Source organism: Emydura macquarii, unplaced genomic scaffold, assembly GCF_026122565.2.
Source record: "Emydura macquarii macquarii isolate MOO-44397 ecotype Brisbane River unplaced genomic scaffold, CSIRO-AGI_Emac_v2 contig_1477, whole genome shotgun sequence".
NCBI lineage: Eukaryota > Metazoa > Chordata > Testudines > Chelidae > Emydura > Emydura macquarii.
The window spans coordinates 1418518-1438899 of NW_027131614.1; the positions used below are offsets into that span (position 1 = coordinate 1418518).

Here is a 20382-nt window from a genome sequence, read left to right on the forward strand (position 1 = left end):
GCAATTACATATCATTTTACTTTTTCCCTGTTTGTTTTATTAAAGAAATAATTATACCTGTTATAAAAATGTGAAATACATTGTACTTACAAATAATCCTGCCAACATAACATTTTCTACATTTCTTTTCTCTGTCACTTTTTAAAAAAACACTAAGAATACTGACTTTCAGACACATCTTTGTTTTCTAAGAGTGCATCAATATTTCTGATTATATGCTACATTTGGGTGTTACAAACAATGATTTTCGATTTTTGCTTCTGCTAAACTCCTAGAACTTATTAACTCTTAATGATTCTGCATATAAACAGACATACTTAGCAATAAAAAATACATAGAAAAAGTGATAAATGAACATAAAATCATTTGAAAATAGAATGCTTTTTCAAAGCATCTCAAAGCCTGAGCTGTTGTTTAAACATCATAAGGAGGAAAAATTACTTACCTTATAATTCTACTACTCTGATATCTTGCAGGATTCTCACTCCTGAGACTCCACAGCTCTCCATAGCACAAGACAGGCAGAATACCTAAAGTTCTTAAGGTATTTTGGTACCTAAGTACAACCTGAGCATACACGAGGTGGTTGCACATCATCGCTGCCCTTCAAGAAAGACTGAAGAAAGACTGGGGTTCTTTAACTTAAAAAGCGGATTGTGATGGGGTATACCCGCCCAGCTCTGGGCCAGAGGGAATTAACCCCATATGCCTTCAATTGGATATTTTATGTAACAGTACCCATTTGGCCCACGCATAAGCCCTACACATCCTTGTGCCTGCACCTAGGCTATATAGGGCTAGGCGGGTGAACCACCCTCAGTTCCTTCTCCACTGCATAGCCCCACAGAGAAAATTCCAAAGAAATGGGGGGGAAAGGACGGGTATTAGAGCAACCATAGGGACACATATTTCAAAGAACTCCAGTTACTGCACAAGGTGAGTAACCTCTTCTCCTTCTTCAAGTCGCGTTCCAATGGGAGCTCCACTTCAGATGACTACGGAGCAGTATCCCCAGCTGAAGAGAGGATCTTTAGAGCTGAGCTCAAGACTAAAGACAAGACTGCATTTCTAAGGGTAGCATCCAATCTAGAAGACTGAACACCGCAAGTTTGGACCACCAGTGAAATGGGAGCAGAGTGAGAAAATAAAAATTCTGCTCCCCTTTGGGTGGCACATAGTAATACTTCTCTGCCCTCTTGTGGGTGGGAATTCAGGTGGACAGTTGGCACACCCCTGCCTAGCTGGCTCCCGTACAGCTACATTAACAGGGAGAGCTATTCTGTTAGACCCAGATAAGTGGAGGAGGTCTAAGATTTTGTGCTGGGAGTCCTGAACCTCTTCAAGAGGAATCTGTAGTTTTCCAGCAACTCTGTGAAGAAGGTCCTGGAACTCTCTGAAATCATCAGGGGGAGAAGGAGCTGTAGGGATCACTGCTTTGTTTGTAGATTAAGATGGTAGTCTTACTGGTAATGGCAAAACTGCCGGATCTGGTGTGTAATGCCCCTCCTCCTCTGTAAGATCCAGGGGCAGATCCGAGTGTGGCCTTAGAGGAGAGGTAAGACGTGACTCTCTAGTAGATTGGACCAACTCTGCAGGGAGGTACTGGTCCCCAGAATCCCAATAGAGCCAGTACGAGAGATCAATAGGTGGTTGCAGAGACCCCCAAGGCATAGGGTAACAATGATTCTGAGTTAGATGAGACAGAGATTCATCCCAAACTGGTTCAGGTCTTTTGGGAGGCAGAGGTATGTAGGATGGGGGACGAAAGGTTCATCAGGTGGTTCACAATCTCCTGATGAAGAGAAGGCCAATTCTGATTCCAGTGGTAGCACTGTTGGTGCCCCTGGAGCAGAGTTGTATTATGTGTATGGGATGGGTGACAAACTCCTTCCAGAGGTTGTCTCCCTTGGTGATGTTATCTCTCTGGAGACAGAGGGGCTTAATGGAAGAGGGAATACCAGATCTGGGACAGTGAAAATGTCCCATGGAGTGGCAACAGATTCAGATCTCCCCAGTGTGAGAAGGGTTCTACTTGTCTGCTGGAACCAGAGGAGATAATATAGCTGCCAAGGAAGACGGTGCTATGGATAAGCGAAGTTCATGATGAACAGTCTTTGTCAGTGCTGGAGGATCTTAGTATTAGGGAGGTCCTGAGGATGATAGTACCAATGGACAGTGGTCCAGTACCGATGTAGTCCAATGCTCATGGGCCTTTTTGTCATGCCTCTGGAATTTAGGACGGCCTAAGCTGATGGGCTTGCCCAGAGCCAAATCTGACTTACCTGAATTGGATTTAGAGGACAACTTTGTCTCATGCTTATGAGAATGCTTCCTGGATTCCCGACAAGATCCCACTGGGATGATCTGTGGAGGTAGATTCTCCTGCACCAGAATCAGACTTTGCAGCAGTAGGCATACTCGTTATTGAATCAGGCTGATGTACTGGGGATCAGGGGTTTTCCAGCCTGTGTCTGATTGAGGCGTCATGACCTTCTCCATGAGAAATTTCTGGAATCAAAGTTCCTGCCCTTCTCGGGTATGGCTGGGGAACAGTCATCAGATACTGCACCTCACCACGATGTGGGCTTACCCAAAGCAGTACAGGCAGAGCTGGTGGTCATTGCTTACCAAGAAGTATCGCAGGCAGGAAGCGCAGAGTTTAAAGTCTGGAGTCCTGGGCAGAGGAGGTGGAGGAGTGGTTCCCTCAAAAAGACTAAATCTAAACACTAAACTATACAAACTGTTAAAACTATTTACAAAGCTAAATCTAAATCTTATTTTGTAGGATGAAGCCCAACTACAGACACTGGAGGTTCCAATCCAAATCATGTGGCAGGGATAAGGAACTGGAGAGACAGTCGGTCCACCCTGCCCTTTATCCCTGGATGGAGGCACGAGCTGAGCACTCTGTCTGAGGTTGAGGCAACTGAGAAGGAACTAAAGGTGGCTCACCCACAAGCCCTACAGGGCCTAGCTGCAGGATAGTACGATGTATAGAGTGCATTCATGGATCAAGTGGGCATTGCAACCTGTGACACCGGCTGGATTGGGGTGGGGTCATTTATTATTTAACATCAATATGTTAAAATCATAATAATTCACATGAGATATGACATGTCAAGTACCGTTGGAAAGGCTATAACGTGCTAAGTAAGGTGATAATGTTTATGTTCATATGTTATATGTGTAATGGAAGTCATGGATATGTTTGTATCTATATTTCAACTTGTGCTGTGTTTCTGGTGGACACCCCAGACAGGATGGCTGCAGCACTGGCCTGCTTAATGGCCCATTAAGGAAACTCACACGTACAATGGGCCCAGGGGGAAAAAGCCAGGGATATACCTGATGAGTCACCAGGACTTACTCATGTGACCCTGGACTCCATCTTATTCCTGTAAATTTCCACAAGCAGCATAGCAAAGGCCAAAAGACATAAAAGGCAGCTGCACCACATCCATTTTGTCTTCAGTTGTCAGTCTTCAACTACCTCTATATCAACTCATCTACAACTGAACTAAAGCTGTGAAATAAAGGACTGAGACCCATCCAGGTACTGGATGTACACCAGAGAGGCTATAGAAGTCTGAAAACTCCACAATTCTACTGGAAACCTGGTATATATGAACTTTCAAATCATTTGTATGTATGTAATTGCTTTAATCATTTAACATTTCTCTTATAGTTTGTTTCTTTCCTTTTATAATAAACCTTTAGTTTTAGTTACTAAAGGATTGGCTGGCAGCACGGTATTTTGTGTAAGATCCAAACTTACATTGATCTGGTAATGTGGCTGACCCTTTAGGGTCAGGAGAACCTTTCTGGGTAAAGAGCATAGAGTTTTAAATAACTCATCTCTTTACTGGATCTAGTGGCTGATTGGAAGCCAGAGACTGAAATATAGTAAAGGAGGCTGGGTATATTTTTATTTTAGCTTCTTGATAACCAGTGTGGGGAATCAGAAGCATTGTTTGTGGCTGGTTGGGAAGTCTGACTTCAGTGTCACCCACCAGTATTGGGAGAATCTACTCTCCTTTTGCAACCTGCCCTGACTTTGGCATTTTCAGGTGGCTACCCTAGGCACGGACGGGTCACACAACCAAAATCTCTGATTGAAGGCACATGTTCACCTGATATGGAGCACTCACAGGGGCACTACAGGTGTAGAGAAGGTAGACTGGGAGCTCCCATTCTTCCATTCTCACAACATAAAAACAAGGGGAACACTCAACGAAGTTGAAAGGCAAAAAATGAAACAAATGCAAAGAAATATTCTCTCACACAACATGCAATTAGATTGTGGAATTCATTGCCACAGGATGTTCTTAAAGAAAACAATTAATCAGTTTTAAGAGGGATTGGAAATTTATAGGATAGAGGCTGTCTATAGATCCTGTGATGCTCAGTCTCAACATCCAAGTTAAATGCAATCCTTTTAAGGAGTTCTTGGTGGGCCCAAAAATCATCTGGCAGTATTGGGGGAGCCAGGCTGGCAGCCGCCTCATCAGGGGATGAGGACGACGACGATAACACCAGGGGAGAGAGTGGTGCCTCCTCCTCTTCTAGGGAGCTGTTTCTACCTCTGGGACCTGGGGTTCAGTGCTGGTATTGGAGCCTGATTCTGGATCCCACATCGGGGTGGTTGGTGCCGTGGACCGTTTTTTTGATGCAGCTGCGGATGACTGGAGTAAGTAGGATCCTGATGCCATAAGGATTCCCCAAGTATTCCAGTATGGCTACTGGACTGGCCATTGCCCTTGAGGCCAAACGCTCACTGCCGGGCTGGCACTGAAAGGTGGCACACCCACCAACCTGCATTTCTGAGGCTGGTGGCTGGGCTCTCTCTCCGACTCAAAGTATAGTTCCTCCTTCGGGGACCATGGTGGAGCCAACAGCGGCTCCTCCTGTTGGCTGCAGTTTGGAGCTGGGGAGCGGTGACAGGGACATTGTGCCGCATAGGAGGGGATGGTGACGTGATACAAGTTGTCAGCTCACATGGTGCCACAGGATCAGTGCCAAAGGTTCCTGGGATTGGTGCCATGTTACCAGTGACTGCGATGATTGGTACTGGGGAGACCAGCGATATGCAGCAAATGAGTCACTTGTTTGGGCTGGAGATCAGAAGCACATTGCTGGGGACCGGGGCCGAGATGGCAGAGACCTTTGTTGTGGCGCCAGAGATCCAGGCAGAGGTTTTGTGGATTGGTGCTGAGATTTGGGGGAACAGCGTCGGTCTACTGACCACTGCAGCGGCCCCATGGTGGGTTTAGCCCTGGAAACAGGCACCTTTATCAGCTCTGGTGCACAGGGCAGGGCTGGTGGAGTGGGAGGCAGTGGGAGGGCCATCATGTCCCTGGTACTTGAAAGGCCTCTGGCTCTGAGGGGTCAGGGTGGTTCCCGCAAAGGGCTTCCAGCCCTGGGAAGAGAAGCTAGCACTAGCTGCTCCAATACAGGCGTTTGGCCCAGCACAGGTCCTTTGCCCAATTCCACTTCTTATCCTTCTTCTATGTGGAGGAATGGCCTCGATGAGCATGCTATTTCTTTTGCCACCTCTTTGGCACCGGCAAAGGCTAACGGCGTCAAGGGTTCGGCTGGTGAGACGCTCCACACCGATGCTGAAGTATTCAGTGCCGAGTCACAGAGCGGGAAGGTTCTGAGGCTAGTCTGAGTGCTGCCTCCATTAATAGGGCTCTCAGGCGAATGTCCCTGTCGTTCTTAAGTCCCCGGCCTGAAGCCTTTGCAAATCTTCCACTTATCCCACACGTGTTTCCCCTAAACATTTTAAGCAACTATCATGGGAATCATTAAGTGAGAAGGGCTTATGGCAAACAGAACACGGTTTGAAGCCCAGGAATCGGGGCATGCCGAATCCCTGGGTGAACATCCCTGATGGAACCACTATCAACTATTTACAAGAACTATTAATAATAGTCTATAAAACAATCACTAGGCACTTATGATTGCAACAGAGAAAGTCACTCCAATAACCATCATGGGCAGAAAGAAGGAACTGAGGGGATGCAGGACCAGCAGCACCTTATGCACCGTCGCACTAGCACAGAGCTCAAGAGGGCATCAGAGCTGGCCCTACGGATACCAAGGCAAAAAATCTCCAACAGTCGTGCATGAGAGCATGCACACATCTAACATGGAATCGACATGAGCAAGCATTCAAAGAAGAACTAAAGTTTCCCCCTAAAGTCAGGAGGTGACATACACTTGTAACTGTTACTATTGCCTTAAGGGGCCTATAAACCTTAAGTGTTTGGGAAGTACACATCTTGAGCTACAGAGCTGAGACCCAGTACTGAAAATCCTGCCAGATAGTAGCTTTAGAAGTAAAGGTTCTAAAATTGAATGCATTTTTCAAGTTAGTGATGCTGACCATCTTTACAGATGATGAACATCTCACAGTGAATACAGTTGTGCAATTTTGAAAGCACGGGAGGGGGGGGGGCGCGGCGGCGGAAGGTAAAGTTAAAAATAACTAAAAAAAATTTCCTAACATTTCATAACTTGCTAAAAGTTACCGAATAGAGGTATCGTTGATTAAATTGTTGCATAGCTCCTTGTAGTTGGTTACGTTGAGACTGCCACTGCTCAAAGTTCCTGACCGATTCCATTGTTGGTCGCTGCCATGTTGTTGTTCTGGTGTTATGGTCCACATAGTAAACTCTTCCACGATCATCAACCCTTCTTTCCCAGCTACCAAATAAAATATTAATGTTAACGGCTATTTTTCTCAATGAAAAGTACAAAATTAATTTTCTGTGGTATACTAAATTCTTAGCTAAAGTTTCAGTTTTAACTAGGGATGAGAGATAGGCAGAGGTTTTCATTTCTGCTGTACACACAACACATATTGGTGTTTTGTTTCTGACACTATGTAAATTTCTAGAAACAACTGATTGTTTTGCTTGGAAAACTTTCTCAACTGTTCTTCCACCCAGCTAGACCAAAAAGTTCATAAAATAAATACCCTTTAAATTTAAACATTAAATAAAAGGCTAAATGATTCAACATTATTAACAGCAAAAGATCAGCACAGGCAATAGATGTAACACCAACATTTACGTAAAAGTAGCTATGATGATACTGATCATTGTCTGATAAGGAATTACATTGTTTTATTTTGTTTTGGGGCAGAAGGTGTTGCAATACATGTGTAGTATTATTTTTATGAACTTTTGATTCCAAAATATACCGTATTTCCCCATGTATAAGACGCACCTTTTTTCGAAAAATTTGGGGTCTAAAAACTGGGTGCGTCTTATACAGTGGTACTTACCGGTGATGTACCGTAATACATTTATTTTCAAATTTCGGGCCCCAAAATTAAGGTGCATCTTATACATGGGAGCGTCTTATACATGGGGAAATACGGTATTACTAGTATAATTACACTTTTTCGTGTAATAACAAAATGTAATAAAAATACTTTTTAGTACTAACTTAGGATACAACATTCAAAGAAGTGTATGAATTCTCATTACCCTGGAGGTAAAGGCTGTGGTCTTTCCCATGTTGTAGTTCGAGTGTTGTGATCAACATAATAGGTTCTGCCATGGGGATCCTTTCTTTGTTCCCATCTTAAACAAAAGACATGGCTTTAAACAAAAAACAACATGAAAATACTGTTTTCTGATTACATTTTCAGACAAGCAAAAAGAAATGTCTGTAGTGAACTAAGGAGTTATCCAATCTCAGTCCTTACTCTAAAGGCTAAGGGTCAAATTTGTCCACTCACAAAATTATTGTATGTCACCTTAAGGTCTATCTCACATGAATTCATTTCCCTCTAAGGCAGAATTTTTGAATGTCTATACATGAGCCCTAAATGGGTTCTTACGTGCACAGATGAGTGAACATTATTTTTCACAAGAATTTGGAAATAATATTTTAGGCATTTATATTTTTTGATAAAAATCAGGCCAAATAGGTATGTGCTAAATGAATGCTGCAGGGACCTAAAATGAGCACTCAGGGACCTCACATCAGTACTCATTTCAGAAGAGTTTTTGACTGTTGTCTGCACTGCAAAAACAGCATCTTTTGGAGGTTTTGTGACCATATGCTCTTCAATATGGACCAAGGGAATGTATATCCTATAAACTGTTTTTCTTTACAACCTGGTGGATGTAATGAAGTCATGACTGACTGGAAAATATTTAAATTTAACATCGTTTGCTGGAGGAAATGTAAAGCAAGGATCAATACCCTTTTAAAATAAACCATAAAGATAGGGAGGAATCAGTTGGAAGTGACAGAGGAGGAAAAGAACCTGGGCATATTGGTTGATCACAGGATTACTATGACCGGTAATGTGATGTGGCTGTGAAAAAAGCTAATGCAGTCCTTAAAGGCATCAGACGAGATATTTCCAGTAGAGATAGGGAGGTGTTAGTACTGTTTTACAAGGTGCTGGTGAGACCTCTTCTGAAATACTGTGTGCAGTTCTGGTCCCCCATATTTAAGAAAGAGGAATTCAAACTGGAACAGGTGCAGAGAAGGGCTACTAGGATGATCTGCGGAATGGACAACCTGCCTTATGAGAAGAGACTCAAAGAGCTTGGTTTGTTTAGCATAAACAAAAGAAGGTTGAGGAGAGATATGACTGTTCTTTATAAATACATCAGAGGGATAAATACCAGGAAAGGAGAGGAATTATTTAAGTTCAGCGCCAATGTAGACACAAGAACTAATGGATATAAACTGGCCATCAGGAAGTTTAGACTTGAAATTAGATGCAAGTTTCTAACCATCAGAGGAGTGAAGTTCTGGAATAGCCTTCCAAGGGGAGTAGTGGGGGCAAAAAACCTATGTGGCTTCATAACTGAGCTTGATAAATTTATGGAGGGGATGGTATGATGGGACAGCCTAGTTTGGCAATTGACTGATATTTGACTACTGGTGGTAGATATGCAAATGGCCTGTGAAGGGATGTTAGATGTGGTGGGTTCTTAGTTATTAGAGAGAATTCTTTTGTGGGTGTCTGGTTGGGAAGTCTTGCCCACATGTTCAGGGTTTAACTGATTGCCACATTACAGGTTGGGAAGGAATTTCCCCCCAGTGCAGATTGGCAAAGGCTCTGAGGGTTTTTTGCCTTCCTCTGTAGCACGGGGCACGGCTCACTTGCTGGTGAATTCTCTGTACCTTAAAGTCTTTAAGCCATGATTTGAAGACTTCAATAACTCAGTCACAGGTTAGAGACTTATTACAGGAGTGGGTGGGTGAGGCTCTGTGGCCTGCATTGTGCAGGTCAGACTACATGATCATATTGGTCCCTTCTGACCTTAGAGCCTATGAGTCTATAAACTTTTTGTTAGAAATGTAGGAATTGTCATAGAAGCTCACACCAGTGATCCAGCTAGTTCAGTATCTTCTGTCTCATAGTAACCATTATCAGATGCTGCAGAATAAGTACAAGATACCCTTAACAGACAAATATTGAAATAATCTGTCCATAGAATTTTCTTCCAAATCCTTTTCAGTTAATGGCTGATGTATGCTCTGAAGCATAAGGGTTTCTACTTGTCTTTATCCTGTCTAATCTAACTGAATGTTCTTATTCTTCATGTAAATATCTGGTCTTTTTTATGTTCTGCAGAGCTATTGGCCTAAATTTTATCTAATGGCAATGAGCTCTACGTTTATGATTTTTTTCTATTTTAAATATATTGTTTTTCAATTTCACTGGATGCCTCCCCCCCATTCCTGTATTATGTGAAAGGATGAATCATAAGGATGGCCATCTATATTTCCTATCATTTGTTATTTTACATACCTGTAACATATTTGCCTCTTTGCTAAACTAAGTAAACTCAACCTTTAATTTTTTTGTCACGTGTTAAGTCTTTCCATTCCTCTAATTATTTTTGTTACCTATTTCTGCTACATCCTTTTGTAACTAGAAATGAATATAATATTTACAGTAGTATTTCCTATCCCATTCCTTATTGCTTTTCGGCTGCTGCTGCATACTGAGCAAACATTTTCATTGACTTTATCACAATGTTCAAATATTTTTCTTGAATGTTTATAGTTAATATAGAACCCCAAAAAAGGTGTATGAATAGTTCAAATTATTCTTTTCAATGTGCACTACAATGCATTTATTAATAATTTTATTCGTGATGGTGCTTCCCATTCAACTAGCTTTTAAAGTTATTCAGTGTTCACTCCTTTTGACAGCCTGCACTGAAGAAGTACAACACACACAAAACCCATTCCACCCAGGACAATACCAATAGGAGGATCATCCAATGATCCTACTCAATCTCCAAGTGGAACCTGCACACATTTGGATACCTGGTTTGGAAGGACTGTTTCTCAACAGGCCAACAAGATATAAACCAAGCATCTGAGAAAAGAAAGTGAGCACCACCCACAGTTCATTCACTTTTATGTTTATTGATTTGACTTTAGTCTCCACACTTCCTTTTGCACCTGTTGTAACCCAAACATTACTAAAATAAAGTAACATTCAATTTCATAACAACTCTGTCCATATTTTCTTGCATTAAACTTTTCCTTTATCAGCAAGCCTCCTCTCCAGCACAGCCCAGGAAGCAATGAGAAAAGTCGGCCAGTACCTAATCATATAGGCCAGCGGTTCTCTCACTGTGCGTAGGGGCCCCAAAGAGGGTCACCCAGGTCAGCATTAAACTAGCTGGGGCATGAGGCTGAAGCTGAACCGAGCTCTGTTGCCCCAGGCTGAAGCCGAAAACCAAGGACTTCAGCCTGGAGCGGGGGCTCGGGCTCCACTTCTCTTCCCCTCCCCTTCCCCACCCCTGTCCAGGGCTGCATGGCACAGGCTCCGTCTTCCCTACCCCCTGGGGTCATGTAGTAATTTTTGTTGTCAGAAGGGAGTCGCGGTGCAAAGAAGTTTAAGAACTGCTGACATAGGCAAATCCAGGGTATGCATATCTTTTCAGCACCAACATCAGGTTATGCAACTTCCCCACCTCGTTTGAAAATGCCTCTGGGGCACCTACCGCTTGGCCACATGCACACAAAAAGATATGGTCCTACACAGGTGCACCAATGCTATTGAATACACTAAAAGCCATCTTTTTGAAAAAACTTTATACCTTAAATTCCACTGATGCACTTGGTGTCCCTCTATTTATGTATCTAGAATGCTTTGAAACTCTCAGGCTATGTAATTTCCTCCCAATACTAAACTATATTTGTTCAAAAATTATCATCCTTGTTCATATCCTTTGATCTTACCAAATTACCTTAGCTGAAAAATGTAGCAAAACTCATGCTAATTGCAAGATTTCCCCCCATGATTTCTGCAAAACGTCTTTGTATTTCTATGAAACCCCCGTGGGATATGAGAAACTGTACTATGTAAAAATCACTTACATTATGGAAAAGCCCAAATAAAATTATTACTTGTTTACATATCAGGAACCAAAGCACATGGTTGAATGCCTATAAGTTCTCAGTTTTTTAAAAGTCAACTTCTCAGACTGCAAAGCCTAAGTATATAAACTATGCACTCAGAGAATCACATGAAGCTGAGGAATTGCAAATGGTAAATAAAGATGAGGAGGAGGGCATTATATACCACAATCTGGAGCACTTGGTAAAGCTGGACCTGTTCAAATAAAATGTATATTAATACAGCCTTTCATACATTTTGAAACAAAGATTACTGACCATACTTACAAAATGGGAGACTGCATGCTAGAAAACAGTGACACTGAAAAGGATGTAGTGGTCACCATGGAGAAGCATTGTGATGCTGTGGCAAAAAAGGCTAAAGTGATCCTGGAGTGTATAAACAGGAGCTTATAGCACAAGTAGTAGAGCAATGATTTTACTTCTGTATATGGCATGGGTGAGACTGATACTAGAACACTGCATCCAGTTCTGGTGAGCACATTTTAAAAATTATATTGAAAAAGTGGAAAGAGTGCTGTAAAAAGCCGTAAAAGTGATTTGAGGACTGAATAAAATGACTTACAGTGAGAAATCTAAAAAGAGTAAAATCTGTTTAGATTATCAAAAATGAGACGGGTGACTAGATTACACTATATAAGTACCTTCACAGAGAGAAAATACCAGGTACCAAAGGGCTCTTTAGCTGAGAAAGGTATAATGGCTGGAAGCTGAAGTCAGATAAATAAGGCACACATTTTTACAGTGAAGGTAATTAACCACTGCAACTAACTATCAATTCAAGTGTTGAATTCTTCATCTCTTGATGTCTTCAGATCAAGACTAGATACTTCCCTGGAAGATACGCTTTAGCCAACACACAGATTATTAAACTCAATATAGGGGTAACTGGGTAAAATTTAAGGGCCTGTGGTATAAAAGGATCAGATTAGATAATCTCATGGTCCCTTCTGGCCTTAAAATCTACTAATGGAATTCTCAGCTCCAACCAGCAGTTGCTAGCATTTAGGCCACTTCAAAACCAATACTAATGCCTTTGTAGAGCAGTGGCTATAATTATCCTGTCTCTCTCTTCCTACCCCACACACAATGCGTTTTGGGGCCAGTGGATATGACCAGTGCATTGATCCACTGGACACACCCCAGCTCACACAACCATTCTTCTTCCTACTGCTAGTGTGGAAAGCTTCAGTGGAGTTCAGTCCCCCTAAGCAGGATCACCACCAAAACTGTGGCAAAAGTCATAGAGCCGGAGAGAGTATGAGAATGACTACAGAGTCTCATGGTTAGGGTTCTCACCTAGGATGAGGGAAACCTAAATTCAATGACTGCTTCAATGATTATTTATTAATAAAAAGTAGAATAGCTCCAATAGGACAGACTGAAAAAGACACACCAGTGCATCCCATCCCTTAGTCCAATAACTAGGACACGCTCCTGCAATGTGAGAGGCCAAAGTTCAAATCCTCTACCTCCCCATCTCCAGCATCCGAGGAAAGTACCCTAACCACTGGGCTAAAGATTATAAAAGGGAGAGCCCCTTTACCCCCTTGGCATTTTGTGAATCTAGCCCTTTACTTTTCTGAAAATGCCTGAAATTGAAACCAAATGTTTCTGTCAAAATGTGTTCAACATGGAGAAATGAGTTAGTCTAAAAGCCCAGAGGACTAGGCATTAGAAGTACAGTCATGGCATTAGAAGTTTTGTGTTAACATATATTAAGGAGTATGGCGGTGGTTCAATTCAAGAGCATAGGCAGGATTCTTTGAGCACCCAAACCCATGGGATTTGATGTGCCATGTGTTTCATGTAAAAGTGAAAAAGTGAAAGCTACAGATGGGGCTTCCGGTGGAGGCACCCCAGGCTCAGTGGAAGAATTGTGCGTAGAAGAGTAAGTAGTCCTTCTATAGCTTATTAAGGCACCAAACGCAGGAAGCTGTGTCCCAAGCTAATCCTTGCCAGGGGATAAGGAAGGAATTGGAGTGGCTTAGCGCAAAGGCCATAGCTCACCTTTAAATACAAGTCTAAGTTCCAATGAAGCAGTGATCAGGCAACAACAATAAATAAACATTGCTACTGAAGTCATTTTTTCCACTCCAGGAGGCAATGTATATCCACAAACGTTAAAAATTCCAGTCAACTTATGTTTTAGTATACCCTTAAAATGTGCTGCAGTTTCAGTTAACTCCTGTAAGCACCTCTCAATTCTAGTTTGCAAAGTCATGTGACACCCAGCTAATAGCATGGCTTCAATGTTAATGCAGTAGTTGCAAGCACCATGGCTAACTTGGAAAGTTTATAATTTCTACTCTTTTTACACACATGCACACCCCTTTAAAAATGTTATTTGTATTCAGAACATTTTTAGAACAACTCCAGATACCCCTGTTAGCATCTGAAAGTACTTTAAGGGTATTTTTACTGCATTCCCTCTCGTCCCCATCCATCCACCCACCCACCCACTATTTTTGATCCCTAGGTGTGTAATAAGCTTAAAAAGTACATTACCAAGGAACTATGCCCCAAGTGTGGAATAAGTTTAAATATCTCAAATGAAGATTCTTTTTGCCCAGAATGCCGTGACGCTCTTCTATATAGATCATATCACTGTCTCAGCAAACAAGTAACCTGTTAGTTTCTGACACCAAAAGCTTCCAGCCACTTAGGAACTGCAATACCGCAGAACTGTTTTAGATCAAATAACTATGTCTCAGCCAACTGGATTGTATTTGGCAATCTGAAGCCGTAATAAAATCTATGCCTATATATAACCGTGTTCAGGCCAGATATGATTAGATCATATTATGAATTAAAAACCAAGCCCACATACCCTGGTGGCAAAGGTTCCGTACTGGCACTACCAGGCTGCTGTATTACAGGTTCCCCAGATGCACTTGAAGACTCCCTTGGTTTTGCTGCTTCTCCAGTGGTGCTGCTTCCAGTATTAGAGGATGCACAGTCTGTGGCAGTTACAGCTTCAAGTCCAGCAGACACAATAGGGATTGTAGAAGATGTGCTGTTTTCAGAGTAACTAATTGCTTCTGTGGTTGATGGAGGTTCTGTAATTGTATTAGTGCAATCCGTACACATGGAGGTTTCTACAGAACCCCTAAAAGCCTCTGAGGCAGAAGAATTATCAACTTCCGGTGCAGATGAGGATGACTCACCATTAACTGGGAAGTAAAAAGTAAGAACATTTTATACAACAGATAGCGGTCTGATACAATTTATTTTTTAAATGACAAACATGATATAAATTTCATCCAACTGAAAGAGGAAATGCAACTTGAGGTTGCACACTCTAGATTCTAATGAACTACGTTCCATGTTGAAGAAGACTTACATAAACATAAAATGGCACAAGAGGTAGGTTCTCCAATTAAGGTTGTGCCCCTACCTTTATTACAGATCTTTAGCCAATACCCAATCTATTGTGAACATAAGATAATTTACTTGAACTCTAGAAAGGTCCAAATAAATGAAGGTTACTTACTTGCAACCAGAGTTCTTCGAGATGACTCTGTATATTCACCCTTATGGATAATGTGTGTATCAGTGAAACCTAACAGCAGATCCTTCTCCAAGCAATGCCTGCTGGAGTACACATGTACCCTTTCCTCCTTCCCTCAGGGTCTTCAAACCTTCTGATAGCAAGGCTATATAAGGAGGCATTGTGCCCTCTACTGCCTCAGTTCCTTCCAACTGCTGACTCAAAGAAACCAAAACAGGACTGAGAAAGAGGGGAAGGTAGACAGGAAATGTGAACATGCTGAGTCATCTAAAATAACTCTGGTTACAAGTACCTTCATTTCTTCTTCAAGTGGTTCTGCATATTCTCACTTACGATAGTTTGGGAAATGGTGCCTAAAAACTCAGAAGGACTCCTTATTAAAAAAACCAACTGAAGCACCATATTTTTATCTGGCCAAATAATCAGAAGTACCTCCATACAGTGGTGGCACAAAGATATTTTCAGTACAAGGTCTTGCCATTTGGCCTTTCTACAGAGCCAAGAGTCTTTACAAAGTGCCCTCCTGTAGTAGTGGGACAACTCATGACAGGGTATTTTTGTTTACCCATATTTAGACAAAACTGGCTGCTTAAGCCTTGTGAATGGAGGGAAGCAGTAGATGTGGTATATCTTGACTTTAGTAAGATTTTTCATATAACCTAGCATTACTTTCTCATAAACAAACTAGGAAAATACAACCTACATGAAGCTACTATACAGTGGGTGCATAACAGGTTGGAAAACCGTTCCCAGAAAGTAGTTATCAGTGGTTCACAGTCAAGCTGGAAGGGCAGAATGAGGTCCCACAGGGATCAATTCTGGATCCAGTTCTGTTCAATATCTTCATCAATGATTTAGATATAGGCATAGAGAGTACACGTATAAAGTTTGTGTACGATACCAAAGCTGGGAGGGGTTGCAAGTGCTTTGGAGTAGAGGATTAAAATTCAAAATAATCTGAACTAACTGGAAAAATGGTCTGAAGTAAATAGGATGAAACTCAATGAGGACAAATGCAAAGTACTCCAGTTGGGAAGGAACAATCAGTTGCACACATGCAAAATGGGAAATGATTGCCTAGGAAGGAGAACTACAGAAAGATATCTGGAGGTCCATAGTAGATCAGAAGCTAAACATGAATCAACAAGGTAACGCTGTTGCAAAAAAGAAAAAAACAAACATTCTGGGATGTATTAACAGGAATATTGTAAACAAGACAAATAGTAATTCTTCTGCTCTATTCCACGCTGATTAGGTCTCATCTGGAGTACTATGTCCAGTTCTGGGTGCCACATTTGAGGAAAGATGTGGACAAATTGGAAGAAGTCCAGAGAAGAGCAACAAAAATTATTAAAGGTCTAGAAAACATGACCTGTGAGGTAAAATTGAAAAAACTGAGTTTGTTTAGCGTGGAGAAGAAAAGACTGAGGGCGGACATAACAGTTTTCAAGTACATAAAAGGTTGTTATAAGGAGGAGGGAAGTAAATTGTTCTTGTTAACTCTGATGATAGGACAAGAAGCAATAAGATTAAATTGCAGCAAGGGTGGTTTAGGCTGGACATTAGGAAAAACTTCCTGTTAGGGTACTTAAGCACTGGAATAACTTGCCTAGAGAGGTTGTGGAATCACTATCATTGGAGATTTTTTAAGAGCAGGTTATACAAACACCTGTCATGGATGGTCTAGATAATACTTAGTCCTGCCATGAGTGCAGGTGACAGGACTAGATGACCTCTCAAGGTCCCTTCCAGTCCTATGTATCTATGATTCCAAGAACCCTCCTTCACAAGATGATCTGCTAGATCATACGGATTTAGAATTGCTTCTTAAATCAAAAGGTCAAATCTATACCCAACTCAAAAGATCCATTTTATACAGGACTGGACAATAGAAAGAGCTTTCCTCCCAGAGGAAAGATTTCTGAAGTTAGTGCAACCTATTTTAGAGATTCATCACCAAACTTAGAAAGTGGTTTTCTTTTTGGGTCTGATGGCTCTTATGGCAGCGACTACTTATGTTATTCCATTTGCATGACAGAATGAGGCCAATGCAACATTGGTGGGCTTGAGCTTACAAACCAAATCTGGGCAGTTTCACTTTAGTCACCATGCTCCAGAACATTTTAGATTCTTTGATGTGATGGACATACAGAACCAATGTTCTCAAAGGGGTCCTGTTCAATCCCTCTTTGCGTTTCATGATGGTAACATCCAATTCATCAAACAAATGGATGGGGAGCTTCTCTAGACTCTTGCATAGTTTGAGGTCACTGGGCATCTCAAAAAAGGAATTTCCACAAACATTTGGAATGAAGGGCCATTCATCTTGCTCTCAGACCTTTCCTTCTTCATGTAAAGGGCAAGGTTGTTCAGGCAGTAACAGGCAATAAAACAGCTATGTATTATGTCTACAGACAATGAGGCACCTATTCTTTTCTGCTGTGCCAAGGCAGTCAATCTATGGTACTGGTGTATTCTTCTCAATGTCTATCTGGTGGCCCTGCAACTAGCAAAGGAGAGCAATGTGTTGGCAGATTGGATCAGCAGACAGTTCTCAGATGCACGAGTGGTCACTGAAGGATTGGGTTGTACAAGAGATTTCTTCAGCTGTGGTTGGTTCAACGTAAACCTGTTTGCAACCAGGTTCAACAAAAGGGTCCTCTCTTCTATTCAAGAGCAGGAAAGGACAGTTTCCTGGTACAGTCCAGCTTTCACCTCAAAAGGATTTGTCATTCCAAAACTTGTTCGGATCACTGTTTTAGTTGATCTATATAGGGTTTTACTATAGTTATTCAATCATTAGACACTACATATTTCCACTGGTGTGAGCATCCTTCTTGGCACTTTATCATAACCCTTTCCTAGGTCTACAAAGGCTCAAAAATTATTCTATTGGTACTCTAGTCCCTTCTCTATTCCTGGCTGAATTACAAACATGGCATCCATGGTTTCTTATCCTTTCCTAAAGCCAAACAGTTCTTGTTTGAGGAATAGTTCCTTCATTCTCCTAATCCTAATGTCCAGGATACAAGCCAGTATCTTTATCCCATCCACCAACAGTTTTATCCTTCAATAGTTTCCACATTCATAGACACTTCCCTTCTTCATGGATCCTCAGGAGATGTTAGAGAAGCAGCACTCAGATGCTAATTAGATGACACATTCTGTATCCACCTGACCTTGTTCAAAAAGAGGAAGCAACTCTCATCCTCTTCCTCAGACAAAGTGTTAGGCACCAAAGACCCAAAGATTCCTCCGCAGCCAAATCCTTGCCAATCAAAATGTCTCTATTCCATCCATAAGCTGGATGACTCAAGAATTCTACAATATAGTCCAATAAAGCCATGGAGCTCAGGACTACCAGTCTCTCCAGGAGTTGGGATCCAGGAACATACCTATAGGATGAGGAAGCACAAACTGTCCAAAAGATTGAGGACAGTCAAACTTAAACATAAATCTGAACAATTCAGGACTTTCAACTCCTCAATCCTCATCTAACTATGGATCAAATCTCAGATCTGCTATGGATCTCACCAAATGATGCAGGGACATAAAAGGTAAGAAGGATCTGCCTGGAGGTCCCGTTAGAGTCTTAGGAGGAGGAGGTAAGATGGACCTGGAAAAAGATTCACAATATCTTCCGTTCTACCCCTCTTTCTAGATGAAGGGGATTTAAAACTCAGAGCAGATGAAATCTCTCTCTTCCTCTTCCCAATGATCTCTCGCTCAGGTCTGATAAATGATCAGATGCTGAATGGTGAACATCTGCAAACATAGTAATGGTCTTCTTTAAATTAAACATCAGCATTGGAGCAGGAATACAATGCTGCCAGAATTACAGGCTTAGACATCACTGGATCCAGAGAGAGGCTCAGCTCCATAACCTGGAATATGAAGCCTAATGTAAAGCTGACTACGGTCTGCAGAGGCCATACCAAAATCAGACAGATACATTAAATCTGACCCATAGGATCTAGTACTGCTAAACAGTGGCTGTCTTCTCTCTCGCCTTTTCCTTTGGAACCAAGGCAGACAGAACTGATGGCTTAAACACAGAGTCCTTAGCTGCCAAATGAAGAGATGGTAGGTTTGACACCCTAGCAGCTTTGAATAGGAGGAGCTGATGAAACATGAACAGGAGCTGAAACAAAAGAATACACAGGATCCCCAGGGCCCTATAGGCACCTTAACCTTATGAGACAAGTTCAGAACTGAACAGGCCCCTCACTCTTTGAATCTGATTATCTTCCAAAGCCCAACAGTTTCCTGAAGCAGGAGCATCTGCAGTTTATTCTGTCTCTCCTTATGCACTGGGTGTAAAACTCCAAAAAACAGAACACCTGGGAAAGTGACCTTCATCCAGGCACTTAAAGCAGCTAATGTGGTCATCTGATACCAGGAAGATGGCTGGGAAGAAGTGCACCCCTTAAACCCTGGCTTTTACCTTCTTCTTCGGTTCCACCATCACTCAGAGCCAAACTTAAAATTAAATTAACTACAAACTCTCCAAATAAACTAACACTATAAGCTAATAACAATTATCTAAGACTCTAGTATCAGAGAAAAAACTCCTACATCTGAAGGTCCAGAGCAGTTAATTTCCATCTGGCGCAGGTGTTGGATGAACTGAGGTAGTAGGGGATGCAGTGCTCCTATACAGCCTTTCCCTCAGAACGTTCAAAGATGCTGAGGAGTAGGGGGAAGTGCACATGTGCTCTAACAGCCATTGCTTGGAGACGGTTCTTCTCTTAGGCTGCACTGGTTGATGCATTGCCCACAAGTGGGAATATGCAGAACCACTTGAAGCAGTAACTTTTCAGTTTCCCGGCATCTTGTTTAATGGGATATTAGGATGTTCTCTGCAAGCCTAGCAGAGGCTTCCAGTCCGCAAAGGAAAATACATATGATTTGCTCTTGAAACTTCCAAGTTGCACTGGCTTTAAAAGAGAGTCTTTATGATTATGAGATTGCAAGAGAATTTTAAAGGAAGAATAAAAGAAGGCTGAGTATGAAAGTTACAATTGTTACTAGCCTTTATATATCCACTTGGACCACTTTCAGGGCTCATTCTGTTTGCTTTGTGGGCAAAATTTTTTTTTTTTAATTATGAACTTGGCAATTAAACAAAAATTCACCAGTTAGAAGGATTTAATAATGAAAACAATAATTACATCAGAAGTTAAAAGTCAACAAGCCTTTTAAAATGTTAAGTTAAATGTGTATTTACCTGACAAACACAGGCTACACAGAACAAGAAATATATATATATATTTTTAAATTGCTGTTAGAAGTATATATATTTTTGCCTGTGTAGAAACAACATGAAAATATCCTATTGGGTAAATAAGCAGAAGCTAATATAAGGGTTACAGATAACATGTTTTCTTTTATCAATTAGTTAGCACAGTGGAGCACATTAAATAGAAAATATATAAACAAAAACTTACTACTGCAGTAAGACC

The 20382-nt window shown here is 41.6% G+C and overlaps 1 protein-coding gene across 2 annotated transcripts in view; it reads right to left on the bottom strand.

Moving 5' to 3' along the window:
- The window catches only part of WWP1 (WW domain containing E3 ubiquitin protein ligase 1), a 157707-nt gene that overhangs the window by 68460 nt on the left and 68865 nt on the right, over window positions 1–20382 (bottom strand). For both annotated transcript variants that reach the window (XM_067553523.1, XM_067553522.1), the window contains exons 8-10: window positions 14240–14582; window positions 7494–7589; window positions 6531–6705 (exon numbers count right to left, since the gene is read on the bottom strand). In XM_067553523.1, coding sequence (XP_067409624.1) covers window positions 6531–6705; window positions 7494–7589; window positions 14240–14582 — 614 coding nt within the window. The remainder of the gene's footprint in view (window positions 1–6530; window positions 6706–7493; window positions 7590–14239; window positions 14583–20382) is intronic.